This window comes from Balaenoptera ricei, chromosome 18 (genome assembly GCF_028023285.1).
Source record: "Balaenoptera ricei isolate mBalRic1 chromosome 18, mBalRic1.hap2, whole genome shotgun sequence".
Taxonomy (NCBI): Eukaryota; Metazoa; Chordata; class Mammalia; order Artiodactyla; family Balaenopteridae; genus Balaenoptera; species Balaenoptera ricei.
The window spans coordinates 7,049,977-7,076,405 of record NC_082656.1 but is presented as its reverse complement, the minus strand read 5'-3'; the positions used below and the strand labels follow the sequence as shown (position 1 = coordinate 7,076,405).

General features: G+C 48.9%; 1 protein-coding gene and 1 long non-coding RNA gene across 4 annotated transcripts; both read right to left on the bottom strand.

The window, feature by feature from the left end:
• Window positions 1–1,485: 1,485 nt before the first annotated feature.
• On the bottom strand, window positions 1,486–1,863 carry LOC132352449 (large ribosomal subunit protein eL8-like). The gene has a single exon (XM_059902910.1). It carries the CDS (start codon window positions 1,844–1,846, stop codon window positions 1,541–1,543), a length of 306 nt encoding a protein of 101 aa, XP_059758893.1. The 5' UTR covers window positions 1,847–1,863; the 3' UTR covers window positions 1,486–1,540.
• Window positions 1,864–18,682: 16,819 nt separating this feature from the next.
• LOC132352319 (uncharacterized) lies at window positions 18,683–21,318 on the bottom strand. Of its 3 annotated transcripts, none has more exons than XR_009498666.1 (3): window positions 21,094–21,318; window positions 20,692–20,976; window positions 18,683–20,549 (listed from the first exon to the last, which is right to left on the bottom strand). It is a non-coding gene; the product is annotated as an uncharacterized LOC132352319 (long non-coding RNA). The 3 variants fall into 3 exon arrangements; XR_009498667.1 differs by having other exon boundaries at window positions 18,683–19,829; XR_009498668.1 differs by having other exon boundaries at window positions 21,151–21,318.
• Window positions 21,319–26,429: the final 5,111 nt, after the last annotated feature.

The window sequence follows — 26,429 nt, the reverse complement described above, 5'->3', positions numbered from 1 at the left end:
CCTCCCCCCTTCCCTCCCCCTTCCCTCCCCCCTTCCCTCCCCCTTCCCTCCTCCCTTCCCTCCCCCTTCCCTCCCACCTTCCCTCCCACCTTCCCTCCCACCTTCCCTCCCACCTTCCCTCCCCCCTTCCCTCCCCCTTCCCTCCCCCCTTCCCTCCCCCTTCCCTCCCCCTTCCCTCCCCACTTCCCTCCCCCTTCCCTCCCCCTTCCCTCCTCCCTTCCCTCCCACCTTCCCTCCCACCTTCCCTCCCACCTTCCCTCCCCCTTCCCTCCCCCCTTCCCTCCCCCTTCCCTCCCCCTTCCCTCCCCCTTCCCTCCCCCTTCCCTCCCCCTTCCCTCCTCCCTTCCCTCCCCCTTCCCTCCCACCTTCCCTCCCACCTTCCCTCCCACCTTCCCTCCCACCTTCCCTCCCCCTTCCCTCCCCCCTTCCCTCCCCCTTCCCTCCCCCTTCCCTCCCCCCTTCCCTCCCCCTTCCCTCCCCCTTCCCTCCCCCCTTCCCTCCCCTCTCCCCCATGTCCTGGGGGCTGCTCCTAATGGGCTGCATCACTCAGGCCCCTCATGCTCTGGCTCTGACCGGGTTTGGCCCCTGGGAGGTACAGATAGGAGCCAGGAGGGCGGAAAGAGGGACCAGGGCGTCTGTTACCCTCCCTGCAGGCTGGGTGGGGCAGGGGTGGGGGTGTCCTCTCCCACCTCTGTCTCTCACCAAGTTCCAACACAGCTGACCTTGGCCTCCCTGGGTTGCCAGGCCCTGAGCTGGGTGCTCCACCACCCTACCCACGTCTCATTATACCCTCCCCATCCCACTCGCGTGGGGCCATCTGGTTCCCGCCAAGACCCTGATGAACACGTCCACTGCCCCCCCGTTGCACCTGAGGAAACCGAGGCTCAGCTCTCACTGGTGGCCGTGAGTGAGCTCAGCTCAAGCCGTGGCCGTGACTGTCAAAGCCCACGTGCTCTTCGCCGCTCCACAAGCCCCCTTCCCGTGACCCTCAGCGTGGAAGGAACTGGGAGACGGTTCCAAACATGCCGTGAAGCCCATCGTGGGTCCCGCACCTCTCAGGCTCCTGTGAGCTTGCACGGGGCTCCCGGTGCTGAGAAACCCCGGCGGGAGCTCGGCCGCTGACTCTGTTGCTCTGTCCGCCCCACTGGCCCCTTCCCCTCCCTCCTGCTGTAACATCTGCGCATAGGCACTCTGCCTGAAAACAGGCAAAGGTGAATCCTGGGGGTCGAATGAAACCATCGCGTTTCTCCTGCTCTGGGTCCTGCCATCTCCGACCTGATTGCTTTGGTCCTGAACCGAGGTGGCCAGGCCCTATGGGGACGTTCTCCCACGTGACCCTGGGGCTGTCCCCAGCAGCCTGTCATGTTCTCCCAGGTTCACAGAGTCTACGGCCGTGTCCACTTTCCCATCTTTAAATCTCCTCTTGGTCACCCCTGGGGTTAGAAGTCTCTGTTTATAATCAAATTCTATTTTTTTTTTGAAGAGGAGGTTTTTTTTAATTATTATTATTTTTATGTACAGAAAAATCAATAGTGTACACTTAGCCCAGTTTGGTGGCCAGTTCTTTGGCCTTTGCCTTTTCCAGCTTGGCGATGCGAGCCACTGATTTGGGACCCAGGACGTTGCCTCCCCAGTGACGGCGGATCTCATCATATCTGTCGTTGTAATTGGTCCTGATGGCTTCCACCAGCTTAGCCAGAGCACCTTTGTCTTCCGAGTTGACTTGTGTGAAGGCCACGGTGGTGCAGGTCTTCCTGTGGACCAGACGCCCCAGCCTGGCCTTGCCCTTGATGATGCAGTAGGGGACCCCCATCTTACGGCACAGGGCAGGCAGGAAGACCACCATCAAATTCTATTTTTACAAAACGCTTGTTCGTAGATAATCCTCACTGCCATGTCCTGCTTGCCACAGTGTCAGCAAGCAACATGCTGAACCCAAATATCTTCCCACCCCTGAGAAGAGCTGGACTTGAAGCCAGCTCTTTGGAAAACCCTCCGCTGTTTAGAGCATTGGCGCCTGCAGGAGAGGGAAGGACAGAAGATGCCGTGGTCCTGAAAGCATCTCGGCTCAGGATGCAGTGGGATGTCACAGCCATTGGAGTCAGATGGGCCTGGTTCTAATCCCCACTGGGATTAGCCTCTGAAGCTGCCGTCCCACCCACGGGGCTGTCCCGGGCCACAGAGCTGCAAAGTGCACAGCCGGCACTCAAGCCCTTGGGCCTGTGGCTGGATTCTCCCTAAGCCTTGGGCCCCTCATCTGTGAGATGGGCTAAGCTTATCCACCATGCAGGGCTGTTGGGAGGACGAAATGATGACACAGAGGATGCACATAAGGTCTGAACTTGGCCCTTAGCCAGTTCCCTCCCTTCCCTTCATGATGGCAAATGCTCTCCAGGCATCTATTCTGGGTTCTTTCCCTATAATGCAGGCCAAGATCCCACGTAGAGATTCAGGTCCACTGGCAGAAGAGATCTAGCAGAGATTCCACGAGAGGCCATACCCAACCCCCTGCTCCTGGCCACCCCCGCCCCAGGTGCGATAAGCCCACATCCACAGGATTCAGACTCACTCTATTTACCAAACAGCGCATTCTAGCACAGCTTTGTTGCCATGGACAACGGTGACTGTCCCTCTATTATTCAGAACACTGCTATATTCTCTCTCTCACAATAGAAAGAACATCTTTGAGTGAGGAGAGGGTACGAAAAGGTTCAGCGGCAACAGGACACCCCAAAGACCAAATCTGAATGCTGACACTGCAAGAGGAAGCACATCTGGAGAAGCTTGGCCAGTGGTCCGCGTTGACCTGGTGCCCACATCTGCAGCCCCTTGTCAGCGGGTCTGGGGACATCCCAGTGCATCACTACTGCAGAAACTCGGCGGGGGGTGGGGGCTCATACAGCCAGGAGCCCAATCTCCCTAATGGTCCGATGGCTGGGCCGTTACTGCCCAGTCCCAGGCTGCACGGATGTGTCATTATGTGTGATGTCCTCCCTGAAGGCCGGGGGTGGCCATGGGTCCAGCCCTGTGACTTCTCACACCACTGGGCAGGCAGGGAGCAAGGAGGCAGCCCACCTGTCGGGCTGAGTCAGGGGAACCCATCCAGCTTCAGAGAAACAGATGGTATCAGAGACAGAGCTGGCAGGATACATCACATCCTCGGGGTGGTTCTGAGAAATATTTAATCTTGGGAATTCTGGAATGAAGAAGAAGAGTCCCCTCAAAGGGAAGAGCCCAGGGGCAAGGACCCCAGGCCGAATTCAGGACCTGGATGTCAGGCAGGCGGGGACATCTGGGGACAATTTGCAAAGGTGCCCACAGGGAGGCAGTGCTGTGCTCTCAGGAAGGGGATTAGGTTAGCAACAAGGCCGGAGGGCGGAGGGCACGGGCTCTGGGTGGCAGTCAGGCAGAGAGTGTAGCTGCCAGGATCGAGGATCGCGGCGACGTTAGGGACAGCCATCCAGACCCCAAAGGCAGAGCAAAGGCCAAAATAGGGAGTGGCAACAGAACACGGCTTGTCTGTAACACCACAGGAAGCCGCGCCTTGGCTCTACATGGCGCAGAAGTGGAAGAAACAGGGAACCCCTTCCGGGTCCCGGACTCAGGCGTGCACGGTGTGTGTACAGGTCCTGGAGAAAGCAAAGGACGCAGGGACTTGGGAAGAGACTGAAGCTGCGAAGGGGAGAGCCTCCCTTCCCTGACCCGCTCCTGTTGTCTAATCCTGCCGGAAAAGAAAGATGCTAGCGGGGCAGAGGAGAGCAGCTCTCACTTGACTGCTTGGGAAGAGGGATGCAGCAGGCCCAGGCCGCTGAAGATGCGGCACACCAGCCTTCCGCAGCGTTCTCGAGGCCCTCCCAGGGGCCCGCGGAGCCCGAGTTGGCATGGAGACCGTTCTAGCTGCGCTGCGGTGACGTGGAGTCATTTCATGTCAAGAGCACTCCTAGGAAAGGAACGGGAGGCCGTGCTGTGGCGACAAGGAGGTTCGGCCCGTGGAGAGATGGGGCGATCGCCCTGCCGCGCCCGGATGCTCTCCACCTGCCCCGGTCCCCGCTCGCCAGCAAACCGGAAAAAGAGACACTTGTAGAAATCAGAACATGGCTGTGAAACAGCAGTTCCCGATCAGAAATCATCACAAAGAAGCTCCCACTTAAACAGTTAACATCTGGAATAGATTTACAAACCGCAACCACAGTTAATAAATGTGCTGATGAACCTGAGTTTGACCTCGGGTTGACCTTCTGTCTTCGGCTGTGAACAAATAACAATAAACAAGTCTTCAGATGTATGGGCTCGGGTGTGTTCCTAGGAGACTGCTTTAAATCATGTTATTTTATAGTAATAGACCATCTTTCCAGGTGTCTATCATGTGTTTTGGAAAGTTATCTCAACTTAAAAAAAAAAGACCTTATTGCATTTAAAAGAAAAACACTGAAGAGTGGGTTAACCTTTTAAAAATCAGACCTTTAAAGAGAGGTGATTTTTCTGGTAAAGTGATTCACAAGGTAAGATTTCAGCTCTAAGAGGCAGAGCATCGGTTCAGAACCAGACACGGGGCTGGGGCCTGGGAGGAGCGTTTTCTATCTGGTACTTGATCTTTTAACTTCATTTTCTCTTTCCTAAGGTAAACACCCCCCTTTAAAATACCAGCCTTTTAGCGACTCTTCCCTGAACGGTGTTTATCTTCCGGGCTATCTATTAATTGTCAGTTTATTTAGCAAACCTAGCTTGCCTGGGGTTGACGGATCTGTTTAATATCCTTCTTTAAGATAGACTGGCTTATCTTTACAAAAAATGTTATCAGGTGCCTGCTCTAAGGATCATTACTTTGATTTATTGTTTCCTCTGCAGCAAATATCCAGTAATGGGTGTTCCTTAAGTCATATCTGTACTTTTTTTTTGTCATGAATTTTCAGTGCCTCTCTTGATTCTCTGTGCCTTAAGTGCTGTGTGGATTTGGGGCCCAGGAAGTCTCAGGAGCTAAGCCAGGCCCTGTCCACCTGGCCCCTCGGCCTCTGATGGGCGAGACCATTTCAGAGCATCAGGGATGACGCCAGGAGGAAAGTGGTAAGGAAGCGCATGACCTTCAGCAGGGGGCTACCCCGGGTTCCTGTGACCTTTGGGAGGAACTCCCAGTGTGCCAGGAAGCAGGTACCCAAGGAATACCCACCCCACACAGAGCCAAGATGCCCCATTGGTCGTGTGCAAGGTCCCAGGCAGATCCCATCCAAGATCTCCCAGATGAATATGGGCTCCGGGTGGGAGGGCAGCGAGGCTGAGTGGCTCTGGGGGCTGCCCCGTGCAGCTCCCACATGGGGACACCAAGTCCTTCACCCAAAGTTCAAAGGCCTGAGAAAAGTCATTCTAGCCTTGGTTTGTTCCTTGTCTCTGGTGTTGGAATGAATCATCTGCTGTCCCTTTGTCTTCCATTTCTAAAATGAGTGTATGAGTAATACTCTTCATATTTTCCACTTTAAGAGAAATTCAGAAAGCTAAGATAGACCGGGGGCTCTTGTGTGACTTTCACCAGATTTTTTTCTTTAAAAAAAATCCTCATATATATATGTAAACATGTCTCTCCCACACGCACACATCAGAGGTTAAGTCCTTCGCTATCAAACTCTGACCTAGTCACATGGGAAAACAAGGAGGAGAACCCCATGTGGATGTTTCTGAACAAGATCCCTAAGTGGTAGTTATTTTGAAGTAAAGAAAGACAAGAAAAACAGTGAGTGGAAGTTTCAGCCTTTCCTAAACTACCAAATGACCCAATAATACTTAATTAGCTGAAATTTTAAGGGACGTTGGAAATCTGAAATACGAAAGAGCAGAACATAACTCCTTTGTGGTGGAAAAACCCAGGCTACCAGGCTGTGTGTGTGTGTGTGTGAGAGAGAGAGACAGAGAGAGAGAGAGAGAGAGAGGGAGATAGACCCCCTTCCATTCTTAGAACCACGACACTATTAATGGCCAAAACTACTACAGATGATCACATTAGCTGTGAAGCCCCATCATTCATCTTTTCGTACTATTTTTGCTCGTGTATTTCAGGATGGGTGACAATAGCAAGCCCATGGCATTCCTTTTGGTTTCATTTCTGTGGGAATGAGGAGGGGGTGGGAAAGCGGGGGTAGCAGCTCCCTCCATATGCAGATCCCAGCCCTGCCTTTTCTCAGGGCTGCCAGTTTGAGGAGCATGTGGGTTGTGATGCTTTTGTTCCTTTGGAAGAAAAAAAAAGTGCTCTGGGTAAAAATAGTATTTTAAAGTCTTTAAAAAAAATACTAATACACATCAGAGCTGATGACAAGGGAGCTGTTTCCCCTGGGTGGCTCCCGGAGAGTGAGTGATGTGGGAAAGGCTGGCGCCCCCTCTGAAGCCCCCGCTCCAGGCATCTCCCCCTGCCCTGGATTCCCTCGGTGCCTGCGGAGTGAGCGCAAGATTCCCACCTCCTTCTCCTGTCACCTGCTTTTACGATTTCAAGACAGTCCGCTGGCTCAGGGCCTTTCCCTGGAGGCAGGCAGCGGGTGCTGGGCTGACTGTTCGAGGGTCAGCCTGCCTGCAGCTGCTTCCGATTCTCCGGAGGTCCCTCCCCGCCGCCTCCTGTCGCTTTCTGGATTCTCTGCTCCCTTGCTTCTCCCCTCTTTCTGGTCCGGTTTCTCCTCCTCTACATTTTACTTAAGAATTCCAGAACTTTTCGTTCAATTCCCCTCTTGCTAGTTCGCACACTTCTGTATGTTTTATGCTCAGCGGCATCGACTTCCTCATGGGAGTGGGGCATTTTAAGAAGAATTTCAGCTCCATCCAAGAAAGCAGACTCTCGGGGGCTTGTCCTGGAAACAACCTCCATGACGCTGGGCGGGAGGCACTGGGAACACCAAGGGATGCTGGGCCTCTCCCGTCTTTCACCCCATCTAGTACTGTTTTCTTTTTCTGTGACTTGACTTTGAGGCGGAAATTGGCTCTTACATGAGCTAAATAAAATACAATTAATGAAATCAAAAGAAATGCTCCTAGAGGTGGGTAGGGACCTCCAATTCTGCACCACCCTTAGGTCCTGGTTCATCCCCGCCTGCAGCCCTTGGCACCTGCGTGGCCCAGGTGCTCAACCGGTGGGTCCCCCCTCACTCATCTCGGAGAAAGGGCTACGGAGAAGGTTGTAGCAGATCCTATGAGTGGATAAAACCACTAGCAACTAACCTCAGAGCTCTCGTAATCCAGCTTTTAAAAATTTTGTAGATGAGGAATATGAGACTCAGAGATGTTAGGTCACATGTCCAATCACTCAGAATTGCTTGGTCTAAGAGATGGTGCTAGAATCCAGCTCTCTGGGTTCTTGCTCACAGCTCTTTCCACCAGGCCACAAGGCCTCCCCACAATGTGCTAACACAAAAGCCCTTTGGTCACTTAAAACATTTTTTTTTTGGTACTTTCTCTAAGAGTTTGAAAAGCACTAATTAGCCTACTTTACAAAGAAAAAAAATATGTACGTACTTATGTGCATACGTGTGCACGTATTTTCTAAACGACTTTAGAATCAGCGTCACAGCACGGCGGGGCTGGATTCGCTTAGGGACCGGGAGCTCCAGCTCCTCTGAGTTCCAGAGGAGACGAGTGACTGGCCGGACCCAGAGTGAAGCCAGGGCTGTGCACCCTTGAAGTTCTCCACTTTGCTGGCTCCTGAAAATAGCCCTTAAAAGTCAAAATAGGTCCCCTTTTTTGTCGTGTAAGCAGGACGTCTTAGATGAGGTAGATTTTCTTCCTTTTCTTTGACAATAGCCCGCTTTTTATGCATCTGGAGCATTCAAGTCCACAGCTGCTCACCACACGCCCCCGGTGTGCGGGGCCCGGCCGCTGCTGGAAGTTCACGGCTGAGAGGCTGGTCAGCGGTTTTGTCCGCTCACGGCCAGGTGCAGGGCCCCCTCTCAAACCGTGGGCAATGCTCAGGCCTGCCCTCAGCCCTGCCCCTTGTCCTGGTCTTCACTTCCGAGCCATGGTCAGCCTGATTCTGTTGACCAGAACCAGGGGAGGGACAATCACTTTAGTTTCTAGGCTTAGATGTCATATCTATGGCTTTCAGGAGGGGGGCATGGGGGAACTCGCCTTGGACTAGTACAGAAAACAGGTAAAGCTGCGCCCGGCCTTCAATCTGGGCAGCTGAAGCATACTCAGGGGAGGGGCTTTGGGAGCTGCCTGCATGACGGTGGCAGCCCCAGGAATTGTAACTTGGAGGGCGTAGGTCGGCGAAGCGCCTACAGAGGCGGCAAGGAAGGGGTTCTGGGTGTGCACAGCAAGCACCTCGTTTCTGCTTAGATTTTATATTTCTGGGGCTAGTTCTGGGGGGCACCGGATGGAACTTTCTAGGGGAGGGGGGCCTTACACCATCTAAACCCCCTTTGGGCCGCCCAGTGCGGCCGCGTGGTGGAAGCTGGCACCTTCCTCCACGCGGTCTCTGAGTCACTTGGGGGTAGCGTAAGTGAATATCGCTTACATTCTCGAACTCCTCGCACATAAAAGAAATGCCAAAGGCCCGTGGAGCTTCTGAGCTTCATCTGAAAGGCCAGAATCATATAGGGGACAGGCTGGGAGGCCCCGGTGGCAGACAGAACACATCCGTGGTAGGCGCGCTAGGGGGTGGGCGGCCAGGACAGAGGAGCGGGAACAAGAGCACCACGGAGGACAGGCCACGAAGGACAGGCCACGAGGAACAGGGCGAGCAAAAGTGAGTGTGGGGCTGGGAGCTGAGAGCCAGTGTAACTTTCACCCAAGCCCTTAGTTGTCCCCGAAGAGGGGGGCGTGTGCACGAGAGGTGCCTGTGCACACGATGGTGGCAGATGTGGTACCCGGGCCCACTGTGAGCCATGGCCATGACTGCTCTCTGCCGTCAGCATCGTCTGATTCAGATGTAGCTCCTGTCTCTGGGCGCTCCTGTCCTGGTAGAGTGTGGGATGCTCTTCAAAGGCCACATAGCACGATGGCTCGTCCCCCGCCAGGAAAAGCCCATCGGGAACATGAACCGTCCTGCTCAAAGGCGGATCTGAACAGTGATTCCCCGTGGTTTATGGTGCTCTGGGGGCACGCCCCTTGTTTACACCCACCGTCTCATTCCTGCCCTACCACCCCTGTGAGAGGCAGGGCTGGGGTAGCAGAAACAGCATAGTGTTTTGGAGTCAGACACTCCGGCTTTAAATCCCAGCTCTGTCAGTTACTGTATATATCTTTTTAAAATATTTATTTATTTATTTATTTTTGGCTGCGTCGGGTCTTAGTTGCAGCACGTGGGATCTTTCGTTGCGGCGCATGGGCTTCTCTCTAGTTGTGGCGCGAGGGCTCCAGAGTGCGTGGGCTCTATAGTTGCAGCGTGCGGGCTCTCTAGTTGTGGCGCAGGGGCTTAGTTGCCCCGCAGCATGTGGGATCTTAGTTCCCTGACCAGGGATCCAACCCGCATCCCCTGCATAGGAAGGCGGATTCTTAACCAGTGGACCACCAGGGAAGTCTCTGTCAGCTACTGTATTTTACTTTGGGTAAAAACTGAGCTAAAGCTTCTTCCTCTGGAAGACGGGGATTATAACAGGACGAGGAAGGCTTTGGGGCACATATGAAACTTCTGGGTAAATTAGAACAAGAAGCCTTTTCCTCAAGACATTTTATTTCCATTTGTCAGAAAATTATTGGAAACTGTGATGACTGTGGTATGTAAACTGCCCCTGAGATGGGGCCCCCCTTGCTCCAGGGAGGGACTTTGCAAAGCGCCTGGTACATGCAAGCTCTCAGCGGTCACCAGGCAGAGCAGCCTGTGTCCCCAGGCTGTCTCAGGAGGGGACCTGGGATGATTGGTAGGGCCAGGACTGAACCCCAGGTCTGCCGACTTCTCCTCCAGCTCCCCTTCCTTCATGTTCTAAATCCACCTGTGAAAGAACACCCACTATGCATTTTGCCAGAAACAAAATTGTAGAGACACTTTAACTTTCCACAGGAATTGGCCAGCTTTCTCCAAGCTGAAATGCTACATTATGGAGAGAAAATATTATGATTCCAAAAACACAGAGTTCTCAGGAAGATGGAGAAACAGCCCAAAATGGGGATCCCAAACTCTGTCAGATTCTATCCACCCTATTTGTGGTCTTGATGGAATGACCCAGCCTCTGGTGATTCAGCTCCCTTATATGTAAAATGGAAAAATACTCATCTATCTTGCAGAGATATTATCACGTGAAACTTATGAGCTTTTCAGAGAACATCGAGAGAGAGCCAGAGGTATACGGTCCCATGGAAGGACAGCATGTTAGCATTGCCATTGTTATCAAAGCATTCGTCCTTGCTCATGTGAAAACATTTTGAAGGTCTCTTTTGAAGAATTGCATCTAGTGTGAATAATTAAATTTGCCCAAGGAAGTACAAAGGACTTGTAATGCTTCATTCATTTGGCATTCAATAATCTTTAATTGAGAGTCTACTATGTGCCTAGCAACAGGATTGCAGTGGTGCACAACAGACGCATAGGCCTTTTCTCTAGAAGCTTACAGACTAGTGGGCGTGAGTCATGGGACCCAGAAAAAGCAGGTGGTGAAGTCCCAGCATTATTGTGGGATAACAGGGAAGCAAGACTCACTTGCTCGAGTCCCATTTGCTCTTTTATCTTGGTCTTGGAGTTGACTATGGTGAACATCTGCCGTTTTGTCTGCCCCACAAGCGGTGCCTCTGTGGGGAAGCATATGATTGCTGACCACTCCCCACTCCTGGTCCGTGGCATGAGGATGGGGTTGATCTCCGATGGCCTCGGCCTACAGCGGCTTGAAGCAGGGTTTTGGTTTCCGGCCAGAACTTGAGGTCGGGCAGCGGCAGTGAGAGTGCTGAAACCTAGCCACTAGACCACCAGGGACCAGCGGCCGGTGACAAGGGCCTGGCCCGTCAGCTGCGTAGAAATGCATTTCCATGTAGAGGTGGAAAGTAGTGAAACAAAGTGTTTATTAGGAGGAAAAAGAGTATGTGTGGATAGACATACGGGTGGACTCAGAGAGAGTTGCACCCTCGTGGTAGTTTGAATCACTTTTATGGGGCATTTCTACTGGGTTTCCTTTGGCCAATCATCTTGCTTTGCCTGGTTCTGAGTCTGTGTTTGGTGTATCTCAGGGTCCTCCCATATGTACGCGCGCATCTCTTAGCCAAGATGGATTCCAGCAAAGAGGCCTATGGGTAGTTGACATCACTTACTATGGGGTGGTGCCCCCTCCCTTTTGACCTCCAAGGAGCCTTTCTGTGCATGTGTAGTCGGGGAGGTCTCCTTGATTTCGGGAATGAGGAATATGTGGTCTTTTATCTCTTATCTGGGCAGGGCCCAGCCTCCTCTCTCGATTGTCCTACTATTGATATTTTGGAGTTTCTGTCCACAGGGAATGAACTCAAGCTGCTTACCCTGGGGCCCATCTATCTCCTGCCTCAGGGTGACCTCACTCCTGGGATTCCTGGTACAGGCACACGACCCAGGGTGGACCGGCTAAGCTCCTCACCTGCCTGGCCACGTGGATTGGTGCCAGATAAAATAGAGGATGTTATTTAATTTGATTCAAATTTAAATTTGGGTTTTTGGAAAATAAATAATTTCTTGTATATATCCCAAATATTACATGGAATATACTTAACACTAAGAAATTATTCATTATTTACCTGAAATTCAAAGGTAATGGGGCATCTGTAGTTTTACTGGCTACATCTGGCAACCCTGTTCAGGGGAGCCAATGACAGCCCTCCCTGGGACATTTCTGGGATTATTGGCAAAAGGGCACCCTTTCCCCACTAGGATTGTGATAGCCGCTGTCACCGACTGCTGGGGCAGCCTCCCTGAGAAAGGAGTCAGCACACGAAGCAGAGCTGAGAGATGGAAAGAAACATCCACATCATGTCTTTAGAGCCTGTGGATCTGGCTGTCCTAGTGGACCCCTGTCCTCTCCAGTTAGGTGAGCTGATACCATCCCCTTGTTTCTTGTAATTGTCCCGAAGGTGCATTCCCAGCTACTGTGGCTCCAGTTTCCCCAATGTTAAGGCACTTTCTTTCTATCAAAATCTTTCCTATTCCTCAAAGTCTACTCAATTCCAATCCTCTCCAGAAACTGTTCTCAGACTTTCCCAAACACTGCCTGCCATGTTTTCAGGATCACATAGGTTGTTTTTGTATTCTGGAACGTAAAACGTCTGATCCAGAGACTTAGCGTATTTAAAGCCCTGGAAGTTCCCTTGGCTTCAATTCTCTCAGTATCACACAAAGCCTCCTAACATTATGGAGGAGTTTTATTTAATAGGTTGTGAGCAAAAGCAAGGGGCAGCCGCTAGGAGTCTGCATGGTTTCTCTTGAAGTGGCGGGACATTTTGTAAAGTCACTTGGATGTGGAGTCAGGAGCCCAGGCTTCAAGTCAAGACATTGTCACTGAGCACTTCCCTGACCTGAATGAAGGAGTACTCCTGTGAGTACTGAGTACTCATTGTGAGTACTAGTGCAGGTACTTGTGTGAGTGCTCAGCGTGAGTACTTATGCAGGTACTCTCGCCTTCTGTTTCCCCGTCAGTGAAGTACTGAATTGTACAACATCTAACATATGTTTCCAACCCCGTGGTTCAATGATGCAAAATCCTTTTGATAGATCCAGGGATTGGCATAGAGAAAGTGTAGCTGGATTTCAGGGGGTATTTTGCAAAGTTCTCATGATATCTTTTAGGAGGAATGTGACAAATGGAGAAAAAGAAATTCAATGTAAGTGACAGAAGATTAGTGCAACATGTCTGTAAGAATTCAGAAGCAGGAAATCCTAAAGGTGAGACATGGCTGATCATAAGGCTTTACCAACAACTTAGAGTAAGTGAAGACATTCTTACCAACTTGCAGATGACACAGAACTAGGAGGAAGGGCCAATACATTGGGAGACCCAAACTAGATTCAAACCAATTTAATATTCTGAATAGACAGTTTATAGCTAAATCTATCTATCATTTATCTATCTATCTATCTATTTATCTATTTTCTATCTAAAAGAATAATATTCAGCAGGTTAAAAAAAAGTTGACCGCACAAAGGCAAGGCAGAGATGTGGTTCATATGAAAAAGCCCTGGGAGGTTTGGTTTATGGCAGGCTGTGAGTCATCAGTGGAGGTCCAAAGAGCCACTGCAGTGCTGGTTTGTATTATAAGCTGGGGAATGCCTCGTTCAGGGGACAGAAGGGCTCCCTGCGCTCTGCACTGGCCACCCCCTTTTGTAATACTGGAGTTTATCCTGAGGAGGAGTTCAGAGTGTGATGGAAATGTCCGGGAATCACCCACTCGTTTGTTCTTTCCGGTGCACCTGCATTTTTTCATTTAGCAAACACCTTCAGCCGTAGCTGACAGTGCCTTGAATCCTTTTTGAAATGAGGTAGCGGAATAAATAAATGAACGAATGAATGAATGCAAATAAATAAAATATGCCAGACACGGTGCTAGGAGCCTAGTATCCAGAAAGGAAAGACAGAGTTCCTTCCCTCAGGGGTCCCGCCTGGAGAAGTGAGAGTCCAACAACGTGGGGAGGGTTGTAGGTCAAAGAGCCTCTCCACTGAGTGCGTGCCCAAGTAGGGAGATGGTCCTGCGAAGTGCGGCGGGACTGGTCCTCTGAGCCAGGCGAGCACGGGCTGGCTGGAGCCGGGAATGCTCTAGGGAACTGTGGCCTTGACCGGGGGACTCTAGCCAACGAGCCTGAAGTTGCCATCAGCTGAGTCTGTGAATGGGGCGGAATGGAGAGGGAGGGACTTACGTGGACGGTTTTCTCTCTCTTAAACTAGCAAATCATCGTTCCTGCGCTAATGCCCACCAGCCAAGCCAGTCTTCCCAGCAGCTGTCAACAAGTGCTAACGTTTTCTTGCTGTGTCCTCCCCCTACCCCTTACTGACAGGCACAGCGCATTAACCTTCTGGATGTGGCAGTAGACAAGCCCTTTCTGTAACTTCTTTTTCTTTTTTTCTCAACTCACAGTTTAATTTCGACTTCCAAATGGCTCCCCTAAGTATAGGTCTGAGCCTGGAGAGAGGTGAAGGACGGAATGAAGGTAAGAGGTTGAATATACCCCAGTGCAGTCATAAGATGGGCAAAAGGGGCAGTTTTTGTATTTTATTCACCCTTTCATTCATTCATTCATTCCTCCTTTTCGTTGTACACTGGCGAGTGCCTTCTCAATGTCAAGCACAGCCCAGCATTGGAAATACAAGTGGGAAACAAAGAGCCATCATCCTGCCCTCATGGCAGCAGAGTCTGGAGGGGCAAACATCTAGTTAATATCAAATCTACAAGCATACTCACACTTCTACCTGCCCTCTTCCTCTTGTCTCCCTTTAAAACTAGTAAAATGAATAGGAGAAATGAAAATTAGAATGCAGTTAATGACTAAGAACTATAATTTGCAGTGTAAAAGACATAAATATTATAAATTCATGATTTTTCACAAAAAATTTTTTCTAGCTCTATCCACTGAAAAGGTCTAGAAACAGTAATCAGCTTGGTAGCAATGAGTACCCTTAGCGCCCAGATTGTGGTCTCTAAATATCATTTCCCACTAAAAAGCATCAGAGTCCCTGGGGGAAACAGCAGCTTACAGGTCTGTAGAAAGATGAACCTGCAACATCTTATTGTACCAAAAAACAAGAAAGCCATCAAACTATCGAAGATTCTTCCAAAGGACTCAGAGTCATCTGGAAGGGACAATCTCTGGCCAAAATAGGACGATTTGATCATCAAAAAGACTCATAACTGCAGTGGATTGAGACGCACCCACCAATTATTTTAAAATCTATGGTTTATAATAATATTAAATTTACAAAACCCCACTGGTCACCTCTGGAGGACACTAAGAAATCATTCAATATTCCCAAACTAGTAATTAGATACTAGTTCTAGTATAACAGAAAAACCAAATGCTTGACAAGAGAAAGTCTCTCTCTCTCTTTCTCTTTAAGAATTACCATCAAAAACTGCCAAAGAAACACATGTTAGCTTCCTAGGATGCTCTACGAAAGTACTACAGTCTGAGTACCTTAACAGAAATTTATTGTCTCACAGTTCTGGAGGCTGGAAGTCCAAGATCAAGGTGTTGGCAGGACCATGCTCCCTCTGAAGGCTCTAGGGAGGATCTGCCCCAGGCCTCTCTCCTGGCTTCTGGGGGTTCCTTACCTTGTGGCAGCATACCTCCAATCTTCACATGGCATTCTCCCTGGGCACGAGTCTGTTTCTGTGTCCAAATTTCCCCTTTTTGTAAGGACACCGTCGTACTGAATGAGGGGCTCTCCCTACTCCAGTATGACTTCATCTTAGCTGATTGCATCTGCAACGACCCTATTTCCAAACAAGGCCCCATTCTGAGATATGGGGGATTAGGATTTCAACATATGAATTGGGGGGGACCTAATTCACCCCATAACAGACTGATAGAATAGCATCATGTTGTAATTCCTTATGAAATAATGGATCCAGGCAACGGCCATCAGTAACTGCTAAAACCGTTCAGCAAAAAGCTGATGAGGAAATTTATAGTGAGTGGAGCAGGCTGATAGCACGAAACCCACTGACCCATCTTAACAGCACAAGACCCAGGACAACAAGGCATCACAGTGCCTCTTGATGTGATGTCATAGGAAGGACACAGCAGCACCTACAAAGTGTTCTTGCCTCTGTCTCCTCCAAAAAAAAAAAAAGTCAGACCTCAATCTGATCAAGCCTTTGATGTAATAAGATGTAAACGAACAGTTTAGAGGATTTACAGGTGAGGAAAGAATGTGTCAAATCATACCTTGGGTGTGCCATCAGCAAAGTCCAGAATGTGAGAAATTCTATAGGACAAAGACCTGGTTTCTTAAGAGATGTTAAGGAAAAAAAAAAAAAGAGAGAGAGAGGGGGAACCTATAGCTCAAAGGAGACTTTAAAAAGCATATCAACCGAATTCAGCACGTGCACCTTGTTTGGCTTTGATTTGAACAAGTCATGTGTAAAAAATAAAAAACATGTAAGAGACAGGGAAATTTGAACCCTGGGTACTTGGTGACGTTAAGAAATCACTAGGGCTTCCCTGGTGGCGCAGTGGTTGAGAATCTGCCTGCCAATGCAGGGGACATGGGTTCGAGCCCTGGTCTGGGAAGATCCCACATGCCGCGGAGCAACTAGGCCCGTGAGCCACAATTGCTGAGCCTGCGCGTCTGGAGCCTGTGCTCCGCAACAAGAGAGGCCGCGATAGTGAGAGGCCCGCGCACCGTGATGAAGAGTGGCCCCCGCTTGCCACAACTAGAGAAAGCCCTCGCACAGAAACGAAGACCCAACACAGCCATGAATAGATTAAAAAAAAAAAAAATTGCTGGGAAGATGCTAATATGTAATTTAAAAAAAAAAGAAATCACTAATTTTTAAGTGTGTTAATAGTTTTGTTGTAATTTTTTTAAGTCCTTATTTTTAGGGATACTACTAAGGTCTCTATAGATGAAAAGTTAGAGTGTCTTGGATTTGTTTCAAAATAACCTGGGAAAGGGGTGATAAACGGAGTGGGATACAGATGACATGCAATTGGCTATGTGTTGAAGCTGGGGTGATGGGTATATGGGGTTTCATTATACTGTTCTCTCTACTTTTATATGTTTGAAATTTTCCATAATAAAGGGTTAAACAATGATGAGGTGGCTCTCCTCCTATAAACGTCCCATCTATTTACCTCTGTTCTGGGTTCCATCCCATCTTATCTCCTCAAGGACTTAGCTCTCCATTTATTGCCTCTCTGAGCACCATCTCTCCCTCTCTCCCCGAGTCATCCCACAGCTTATCAACACCTTCTACTACCTCCCATTTGAAAAAAAAAAAAAAAAAAAAGAAAGAAAATCTGGAAAACCAACTTCAGTTCCTCCCTCGGCCCTTCTCATCTCTCTCCATCCACCTGACTTTTCTATCCCCCTGTACAGCCCACACTGCTCTTCCTATGCACATACTTCCTAATTCCTCACCACCCATTCACTTCACAACAAACTGCACTCTGGGAAACACTGTCCGGGGCCCCACCGTCCTACATGTTACCAGCTCCAGTGGACACTTTGCTGCTTCCCTCTTTCCCCCTGACTCTTCCCACTCTTGGTTCCTCCTACTCTTCCGTCTTCAGGATGGCCTTCAGAATCATTCCACTGATGGGGTCCCTCCACCAATCTTTGTCACTGCACCAACTTCATTCCCTTTATAGCCCTTATTGAAAACTGCAATCAGATTTTTATTTGGGTATTTCCCACTGGACTGTAAGCTCCCCAAGAAAAGGAACCAAATCTGTTTTGCTCATCCCTGTAATCCCAGCAAATAGTACAGTTCCTGGCACACAGAGGCACTTAAAAAATATTTGTTGAATGAAAACATTAAATGATACATCAACCAAATGATTACCCAAATTAGGATAATTACAAATTGTGAAAAGCTCTGTGAAAAAAGTGCGTTAGAGTGTTGATCTAGTTTAAAAGGGTCACAGAAGCTTCCACATGAAAATCGCATTTGAGCTGAGCTCTGAAGAGTGGAAGGGAGTTACAGAGAAGGCGGGAAACAGTGAGAAAAGAGTCAGCAGACCCTGATGAAAAGATGCAAGAAGGACTTTTGAAACCAAAAGTCTCCTGGGGATCAGAGATTTGCTGTTTCCCCTTCTAGGGTGGGTCTGTGTGTGTCTCTTGGGAGTAAGTGACAGAATGCAGGGGAGCCCAGAGGTCGATGTGGTCCAGGCTACCTTTAACCCCTTGTGGACCAGCATCCAAGGAGCTCCAGCAAGTTTTCACTTTCCTTCTCCTTCAGAGCAGGAAGTGCGCCGAATACATTAGTCAGCAGCCAGGACAGAGCTGGGGCAGCTGAGCTTCGCCCTAATCTCACACCTTCCTGTGAGAAACGAGCCATGTTTGCACAAACAAAACCTCAGACCCTGTCTCTTTCAGTTTTGCCCAACAGGACTCCTTTGCTCAGATCTGTAGGTTTGGTTTAAGGTCTGATCAGAATTCAAACACATCTTCCCTAAAGGCGGTTTTCAGGGAGCCGGAATGTGAGGGCCACTCAGCCAGCATCCTCTAAAGAGGATGAGATTCCAGGGGCTTCAAACAGTCCCCAGACAAACAAAGGACAGGGACAGGGCTTCTGAAACTAGTTCACGCGCACACACACACAGAAATAGTGAAACAATTTTTCAAATATATAACCTGTCCTTTGACCCAGTAACTCTATTTCTAGGAACGTGTCCTAAGGAAATGGTCAGAGGCAGGCAAAGATGAGTGTCCTAGGACGATTGCTTTAATGCTATTTACAAAGTAAAAAAATCAAAAAAACCTAAAAGTCCAAAAACAGAGGGAGGGTTACATAAATTACAGCACGCCTGAACTAGGAGGCAGCCGTTACAAAATTATGTTTACAAAGAAATTTTAATTGTTTAGAAAATGCTCACAATACAATGTTAAGTGAAGAGGAATGAATAAATAATGTTCATACAGTATGAACTCAGATATTTGAGTTTCTGTATATATATTAGATAGCTGCAAAGGGAAAAGTTTGGATAGAAGTCATAATTATAGTTCAATCTAGTTGGTGAAAATTGTGTAATTTTAATCTGATTTTTATACTTCTCTATTTAATTTTCAACAAATGCATATTATACAGTCATAAACAAACAATGAGACACTTTTTCATATAGTCATTTATTTTCTTTTTATTGTGGAAAAATAGACACAGCATAAAATTTACCATTTTACCGTTTTTGAGCGAGAGTTCAGTGGTATTAAGCACATTCACAGTGCACAAGCGTCACCACTCTTCATCTCCAGAACATTTTCATCTTCTCAAACCGAAACTTTGCATCCGTTAAACACTAACCGCTCCCCCCGTCCCCCTCCCCTAGCCCCTGGTAACCACCATTCTGTGCTCTGTCTCTGAGAATTCAGCTTCTCTAGGTACCTCCTATGAGTGGAATCATGCAGCATTTGCCCTTTTGTGTCTGGTTTATTTCCCTTATCATAATGTCTTCAAGGTTCATCCACGGTTGCTTTATTCTCCAGGCACCTTGGTGTTGTTCCTACACTCTGTTAAGCTGAAGAGCTCATCTGCAGGGATCTCCAGCAAGGTCTTCTGCTTGGGACCTGCTGAACACGAATATTTTGCTTGAAATGTGAAGGCTCCTCTCAAAGGACCCAGGAAGCGGTGTGACGAGGCAACACTGGGTGTTAAACGCTCACCTCTCCCTTTGCCTCCAATGGCCTCAAGTAGCCAAGGGTGCCACATTCTTGTATTAAGTCTTGAGAAAACAGCTAGTGGAAGAAGAAGGTAGCACTGGCATTGATTGAAGGAAGGCCTGGAAGGAGCTTTTAAAGCATCTGTTAAGACCGTCTCGTTGTGCAGAGACTGAGGGGATGGACATTAATTGCCTCCGTGCACCAGAGGAGGCGACGCAGTATCGTGATCACAAATTCCAGCTCAGCCTCTGAGGCCTGCGTGACCATGGGCGGCCACCTAGAGATCTAGAACTGTCTGCTCATCTGCAGCGTGGGCACCAGGGGTGCACTCACCTTACTCATTCACTTGGCAGGTTAAATCCAAAGTCCAGATAATGCCTGGCAGTAGTAAGTGCTTGATATGCAGTAAGCGCTATTATTATTTTAAATTATTATTGTTGTTGTTGTTCTTGTTTGGTGTCAGACCTCAGACTCAAGCTCAGCTTTCTTAACTCCTGGGCCAAAGCTGTTCTTATTCTCTTTTTCCTTCTCTGTCCTTCCTTTGAAACTTGACCCTTGACCATTCCCTCCTTTCTCACCCTCCTCTTCAGAACTCTGGACCTTTCAGAGGAGAAAGGGCAAAAGGAGAGAAAATGCAAAATAAAAGAGGAAGGAAAGAAAATAATGAAGACAGGAGATCCCGTCTGCAAAAGTTTGCATCTGCCCAGAAGGAATGGAGACGCAGGCAGCAAAATCACCGTTTTGCAACTTACAGATAAAACTCAAAGCCCTTCCCCACATACCGATGTCTCTGTGTGCCAAAAAACATCTATATTTTCTGTTATCTCACTTTGGAGTGTAGGTCAACCCTGATTTCAACAGGTAGCAGATAGAAACATCTCGGTCACGATAAACAATGACTTCTTTCAAGCTATGTTCAATGCAGAAGAAAAAAAAAAGACCTAGATTTCTAGAACCTTCTATACATGATCATTTTCAAGATAGCCATAATTCCCTTCAGAATCCTGGTGTGTAACCTCTGGCTCCCTGATCGCTTCTGAAGCTGGCTGTGTGTGATCCCTTCCGCATCCGACTTGAACAGCAGCTGCCAGTGGGAGTTTGACAGTTCTCTGTCTTGTTTCTCCCACTTCAGAAAGATCTCTCTCCTGCTTCTCCTGGCCGTCTGCTCTGCCTGGCTGAGGAGCAGACAGCCCAGACTCCCTCCACCCGCATGGTCCTCCTGCCAAAGACCCAAAACGCAGGGAGTGGGCTCTCCTTGCACGCTCAGTTAAAAAACTGGGCATGCAACGAGAGACGCACATCAAAGGACAACCTTGTTTGCTAAAAAAAAAAAAAAAAAAAAAAAAAAAAAGAGAGAGAGAGAAAAGAAAATAACACATGTAAATTTTTAAAATTTCACGTTCGCTTGTGCTAATTAAGGAATACGGACAGTTGTTGTTAATAGGCTTTAGCAACTACTCACGTTGAGTGGAATCTTCTCAATGGACCGGGGTGAACAAGAAAGAACGCCTTAAAGAGAAGCCTCATTATACAGGCACAGCCCCAAGCGGGTTCCCTCCGGGCATCTGCTGGTTTCCAAGACGTCGTGGGCGAGGTGAGATGTGCACAGAGGAGGCTTCTTGTTCAGAGAGCAGACAGACGCAGGCAGCCTCCGTCACCAAGTATGCACTTGAAGACTGTCATTTTCATTCTGAAGCCTTCAAGTATCCCATTCATTTCTGAAAACGTGTGCCAGCTTGGCATCCAGCTAAGGGGACATAAAATAAATCAGGAAGGAGAGGAAAATGTCTAGAACCCACATTTTCTAATTATGTCTGGTTTCTCTCCTTCTCTCCCCCCAAGGCCAACCCCTCTCTGTCCCCACCTTCCTCTCGCCGCCAGTAACATGACCGATGCAGAAATGTTTTCAACTCTGTACCACCTTGGTTAATCTCTACAGTTTCCGTGTTTTTCCACCACTGCTTGAGAATTCAACTGGCATGAGCTGTGCATCAGGGCCGCTCGTCAGCTTGGCTGGGAACACCTGGCCCGGCCAACGGCTCTGAAATATACAGTCCCGGAAGAGGAAGCAATCTCTCCGTTGAGAATAACTGCCCTTGGCCTGAATTTGTCAAACAGGATTTATGGGGAAAGGACGAGGGACGGAAGCAGGGAGGAGACAAATCTTCAGAGTATATTAAGTAAACACAAGTTAGGCTATGGCTCAGCGGTGCTGGGGAATGACACAGTCAGAACAGGGAACCACACAGCCTGATGGAAACCGCTGCTCCAAGGCACAGTACAAGGCTCATATTCAACAAGTGTGCCGGGCACCATGCTGGGGCCTTTCACCGTTATGGCCTCATTTAATCCTCCCAAGGAACCCCTGCAAAGCCATCCTATTATTCACCCCTCCCCACCCCGCCCTGAGACTTCAGACCCAGGGGATCAAGGTCACCGAGGCTGTGACTCCCAAGACTCCTTGTGGCTGCATGACCAGCAGTTGCTTATCCACACTCCACAGGGAGAGAGAACATAATCACTTTAAAAATTACCGGACATTATAATTAGCCATGGTAATGCAGATGCTAACAGGAGGGGAAACAGAGTGAGAACTCCGTACGCTCTTTGCAGCTTCTCCGGAAATCTACGACGCTTGCCAAATACGAAGCTTATTTTAAAGAAATAGGCCACAGCCTGGAAGTATAAGCCCTTCCAAAAGGGATGCAGTGCAGATCACCCTCGTCATCCTGCTCTTCCATCCTTCCCCAAATCGGTGCTGAGCCGCGCAGCCTGTGCAGAACGAGCCCTTGTCACAGCGCAATGGATGCAGGTCTATGCAGAGGAGGAGAAATTCGGGGTCTGTGAAGTGTTCGACCTCGCGCCCTCATTAGACTGGAGAGTCACAGGAAGCGTCTCAGAGAAATTCAGATGTATAAATTTTAGCTTACCGATTTATGGGTCTGCTAGCCAGTTATGAATAGTAAGTTGTTATGTGCTGAAACCACTTTCTGTTGGTGTATGTCTTTCGGCTTTCTCCTGTCTTTGCCGTAAAAAATCTTTCATTAAAAAAATTAATGAATTGGGAGATTGGGATTGACATATATATACTAATATGTATAAAATAGATAATTAATAAGAACCTGCTGTATAAAAATAAAGTAAAATAAAATTCAGAAAAAATTACAATTAGCAGCCTTCCTCTGTCTCTGAAAGGAGAGGGACTGTCATTTCGGAGGCAAATTTGGGGGAAGGAGAAGGTGTTTTGGAGCCAGAGAGATCTGGGTTCAAACCTCAGTTAAATGGCTTTCGAGCTGTGTGATCTTGATTGAATAGCTCATAATCTCTGAACTTCAGATTCTTTCTATGTAAAACGCAGCCATCATACCTACCCAACAGGACTGTGGCGTTAAAATACACAAATATGGTGTTTACTGCTGCATAATATGTGTTCAAGAAATAAACATATGGATGAATGATTAAATATGGGTTAAGACTTCAAATTGAATATTTATGCCTAATTTAACAAAAAAATCAAGCATTCAAAGAGGCAAGAGTCTAGTGGTTTTACAAAATCACATGAATAATTATGGCCATATCTCTAAGGGCTACTCAGGTGGTGTTTTCAGTAGATCTTGGGCAGAGTTGGGGACACGCAGGCCCCAGGTCTGGGTGTGGAGCATCAGGCAGACCTGGAAGTAGCCCGTGTCCCTCGTACGTTCATTGTGAGCAGAGCTGGATGGACACAGGCAGGTAGAATGGGAACATCCTGACAAGACAGGGGGCTGGGGTGGCGGGCGGGGGGGGGGGGGGGGGGGCCTGCCGGAAGTCCCAGGGGAGCAGGCAGAAGTATTTCTACTCATAGGTTGGATTGTGGCTGGGATTTGTCGTGAGGCTTTAAAAACCTTCACCCTCTGTCTTTGAAAGGACACAAGGATGCCTGGAGAATCATAGGAGGAGAGAAAGCCATGACCAGGGCCCACGCCCAGCTCCACTGGAGGGGTGGGCAGCCCAGGGGGGCCATCACCACCCTCTCCTGCGTGTGGGCATGCGTTCTGGGCAAGCACAAAATCTTCCCTTCCAGCTGGGCCAAGCCTCCGTGTTTAGTAGCTATCCGTGTACCTGGCCGTTGTCTTTACTGTCTCATAAAATTAGCCTGTCAGCCCGAGAAAGCAAAGGCAGACACATCGTCTGAATTTATTAGCCAGAATCTGGTTCCCCAAACGCTGTGACCTGGAAGGAGGTCTCCCTGTTGCTCACTCAGGCTTTTTTTTTTTTCCTTCTGGCTGGGTCAGTTCTCACAGCAGAAAAATGCCAATTTGTCACAGAGAATCCCATGCCCGGGGTTCCTCTTCTATAAAATATGTACTTGTGAGGGGCAGGAGGTGAGGCTGGGCGTGGACTAGATCAGTGGTTCCCAAGTCTGTCTGAACTCAAATCGGCTATTTTTAAATAAGCTGAATGAGGGACTTCCCTGGTGGTCCAGTGGGTAAGACTCCGCACACCCAATGCAGGGGGCCGGGGTTCGATCCCTGGTTGGGGAACTAGATCCCACATGCCGCAACTAAGACCCGACGCAGCCAAAATAAATAAAACAAATAATACATAAATATTAAAAGGTAAATAAATTTAAAAAATAAAATAAAATAAAATATGCTGAATGAGTAGCTACTCGGGTGGAGCCCAGGACAACATAAATTTTTAGAAAGTTCCTGGGTAATTCTGATAATCAGCCAGGATTGGGGATCACTGGACCCCATGACCTACCAGGTCCTTTTGGTCTGGAACATTCTAGGTTATGGAAGTCCAGGTCTTCCCCTAAACTGGAGCTGTCAACCCCATCTATATAGGAAGCCTAGGAATCATTTCTTAACAACCTGGGGGATATTCTACAACCAAAGGAGCTTTCTCGCTTCCCCATGTCCATTTTGCCTAAGCTGCCTTCAACATTTTCTATTTCTCCACAAGTCACTTGGCATCAGGGAGCAAGAAATACACCTTGGCCGCATCTGTTCAAGGTGTGGTCTACGGACCAGCAGCTCTGGTGTCTCCTGGGAGCTCGTTAGGACCACGAACTTGAGCCATACTGGTTCAGATCACTGGTCCTCAACTCAGTGGCACTTTGGGATCATCTGAAGAGTTAAAAAAAAAAATTCTGATGTTTGAGTCCAGTGCCCAGGGTGCAGAGATGATTTTAAATTCCCCAGGTGATTCTAACGTGCAGTAAAGCAAGCACTGGATAAATGGTTTAAAATAAAAATCCAAATAAACTTTTTTTTTCCAGGGGGCACTGTTGTAGTGAGGGGTTCTGTGTATCATTACTGGTTTGTTTTTTTTCCCTTCGTTAAACTGATGGAATCATTTGGGGGCATGGGTGAGACAGAGAAAACTAAAAAAATTCTTCCACCAACAGGGATGGGTCTGAAACCCACTGATCAAAACAGGAAGAAAGAGGGGCAGAGGACGTTGGGATATTAACTATATTTCAATGTAATTCGGATTTCTTAGCAGCCTGCACAATGGCCCGGCACTTTCTGGAACAGTGCAGGTTTCTCCCCGCCTTGGAGAAGAGCTCACCGAATCACCAGGTGCACACGAGAACCCATCCCCACGACACAGGAGCCTCTCTCTCCCTCCCACAGAACGTCGTTTCTTACGCTTTTATGTTCTAGTTTAAGCAATTCTTTTCCCGTTGAAGCCAAGTATGTATTGTGTGTCTATTGAGATGTAGCAACTGTCCATTGCAGAGAAATAACAAAAGGCCCTATGGAGAACTTCAATCCTGTGAATTTCAACTAAACTTGGTTCCCGATGCATCAAAACTCTCCCAGAGCCTTTGCTGGGCCCATAGTCAGCCTTGACCGCATCCAGGGGGGCGACAGGACGGTGCCAGATCTGTCCACGTGGGACCGTACTGAGCCCTGTTGGTGGGTCGGAAGGCTCGGATTTGACTTTGGTTTGGACATAACCCCTCTGATCCCTAATTTTCTCACCTGCGTTCTATCTGACCTCGCTCTTCTGAACCCACAGAGCAATGGCTTTGGGAGGGGAGACGGTGAAATAAAGTGTAGGAGACAACACTTCACACACACTGAGGAGGCTTCTCTCTGAGCCCACAGGATCAGGAGGCCTCGGGTCACAGCTGTCCCCGGGTCCCGGACCCACCCCAGCTCCCCTGGCTTTGCCCCCGAGCGCTGAGGCAGCACGGGGCACACAGCTGCGTTCGCAGGGCTCTGACAAACCCTGAGTAAAATGTCAGGCTCAGAAAAGCTCCAAAAATAAAAATAGCTGCAGGAGATGGCGGCTTGATTCTTGGTGCTTTGGGGTGGGTGAGAGCCTCTCTCCACACCACTCACTGTGGGCTCGTAGCAAAGATGTTGGAAACCCCAGATCAAGGCCCTGATGCGGGGTTCACCCTCCCCGAGCATCTTAATTGAAAACCGATTTCACCTCCTTCCTTTTCCCTGACCACCTCTTCCGAGGAGGAGCCATGCTTTTCTCTGAGGCCGGGAAAGTGTCCGCAGAGGACTTGACTCCCTCAGATGGGATGGGAGGTGAGAAGGTGGAGGAGGAAGACCCCCCAGCTGTGAGGACAGGACTTCCCTCGGGCTGAGCCTCTCCCCTGACCCGAGCTCGGCTTTGATCCTGAGTCACCTCGGTGTGCACTGAGATTGGGTCTCTGCCTCTGGCCCCAGGGGCCCGGCCGCCACGAGATCTACGAACGCCCTCGCTCTCATGACGCTGTGGCTTTGGGGGAATTTACAGCCCAGGGGGACAGAAATGCCGGTGAGTCTGTTAAGATCCTATTTCAGGACGAGAAATAGCATTTTGGGTGAATCGAAGGGAGTGATTTTGTGAAGTTTCAGACAGAAGCAACAAAGAAATGACTGTACCCAAAGGCAGTGCCCAGAAATGGTTGGCGCGGCCGAAGGGAGAGGAGCTTTGCCCTGGAGCACCGGCTGTGGTCATCAGAGCGTCCCCGGGCCCCTGACGCTGCCTCCCCAGACCACAAGCACAAAGGAAACATCTTTGGCTCCAGACGCTAAGGACGCCAAAGGAGAGAGAGAGACAGAGAAAGGTGGAAAGAGTCAGAGACAGAGGGAAAGAGGGATTCTGAAAAGAACTGTGCATTGTATTCATTTTTACTGAGTGCCCACCAGACACTCTGCTAGATCCTGGGACAGTAGACATGCTCATTGTGACAGCTAAGGATCCACTTTT

Bases quoted from the DNA above. Each gene is read 5' to 3' on its own strand.
- LOC132352449 (XM_059902910.1), bottom strand. From the start codon at position 1,846: ATGGTGGTCTTCCTGCCTGCCCTGTGCCGTAAGATGGGGGTCCCCTAC.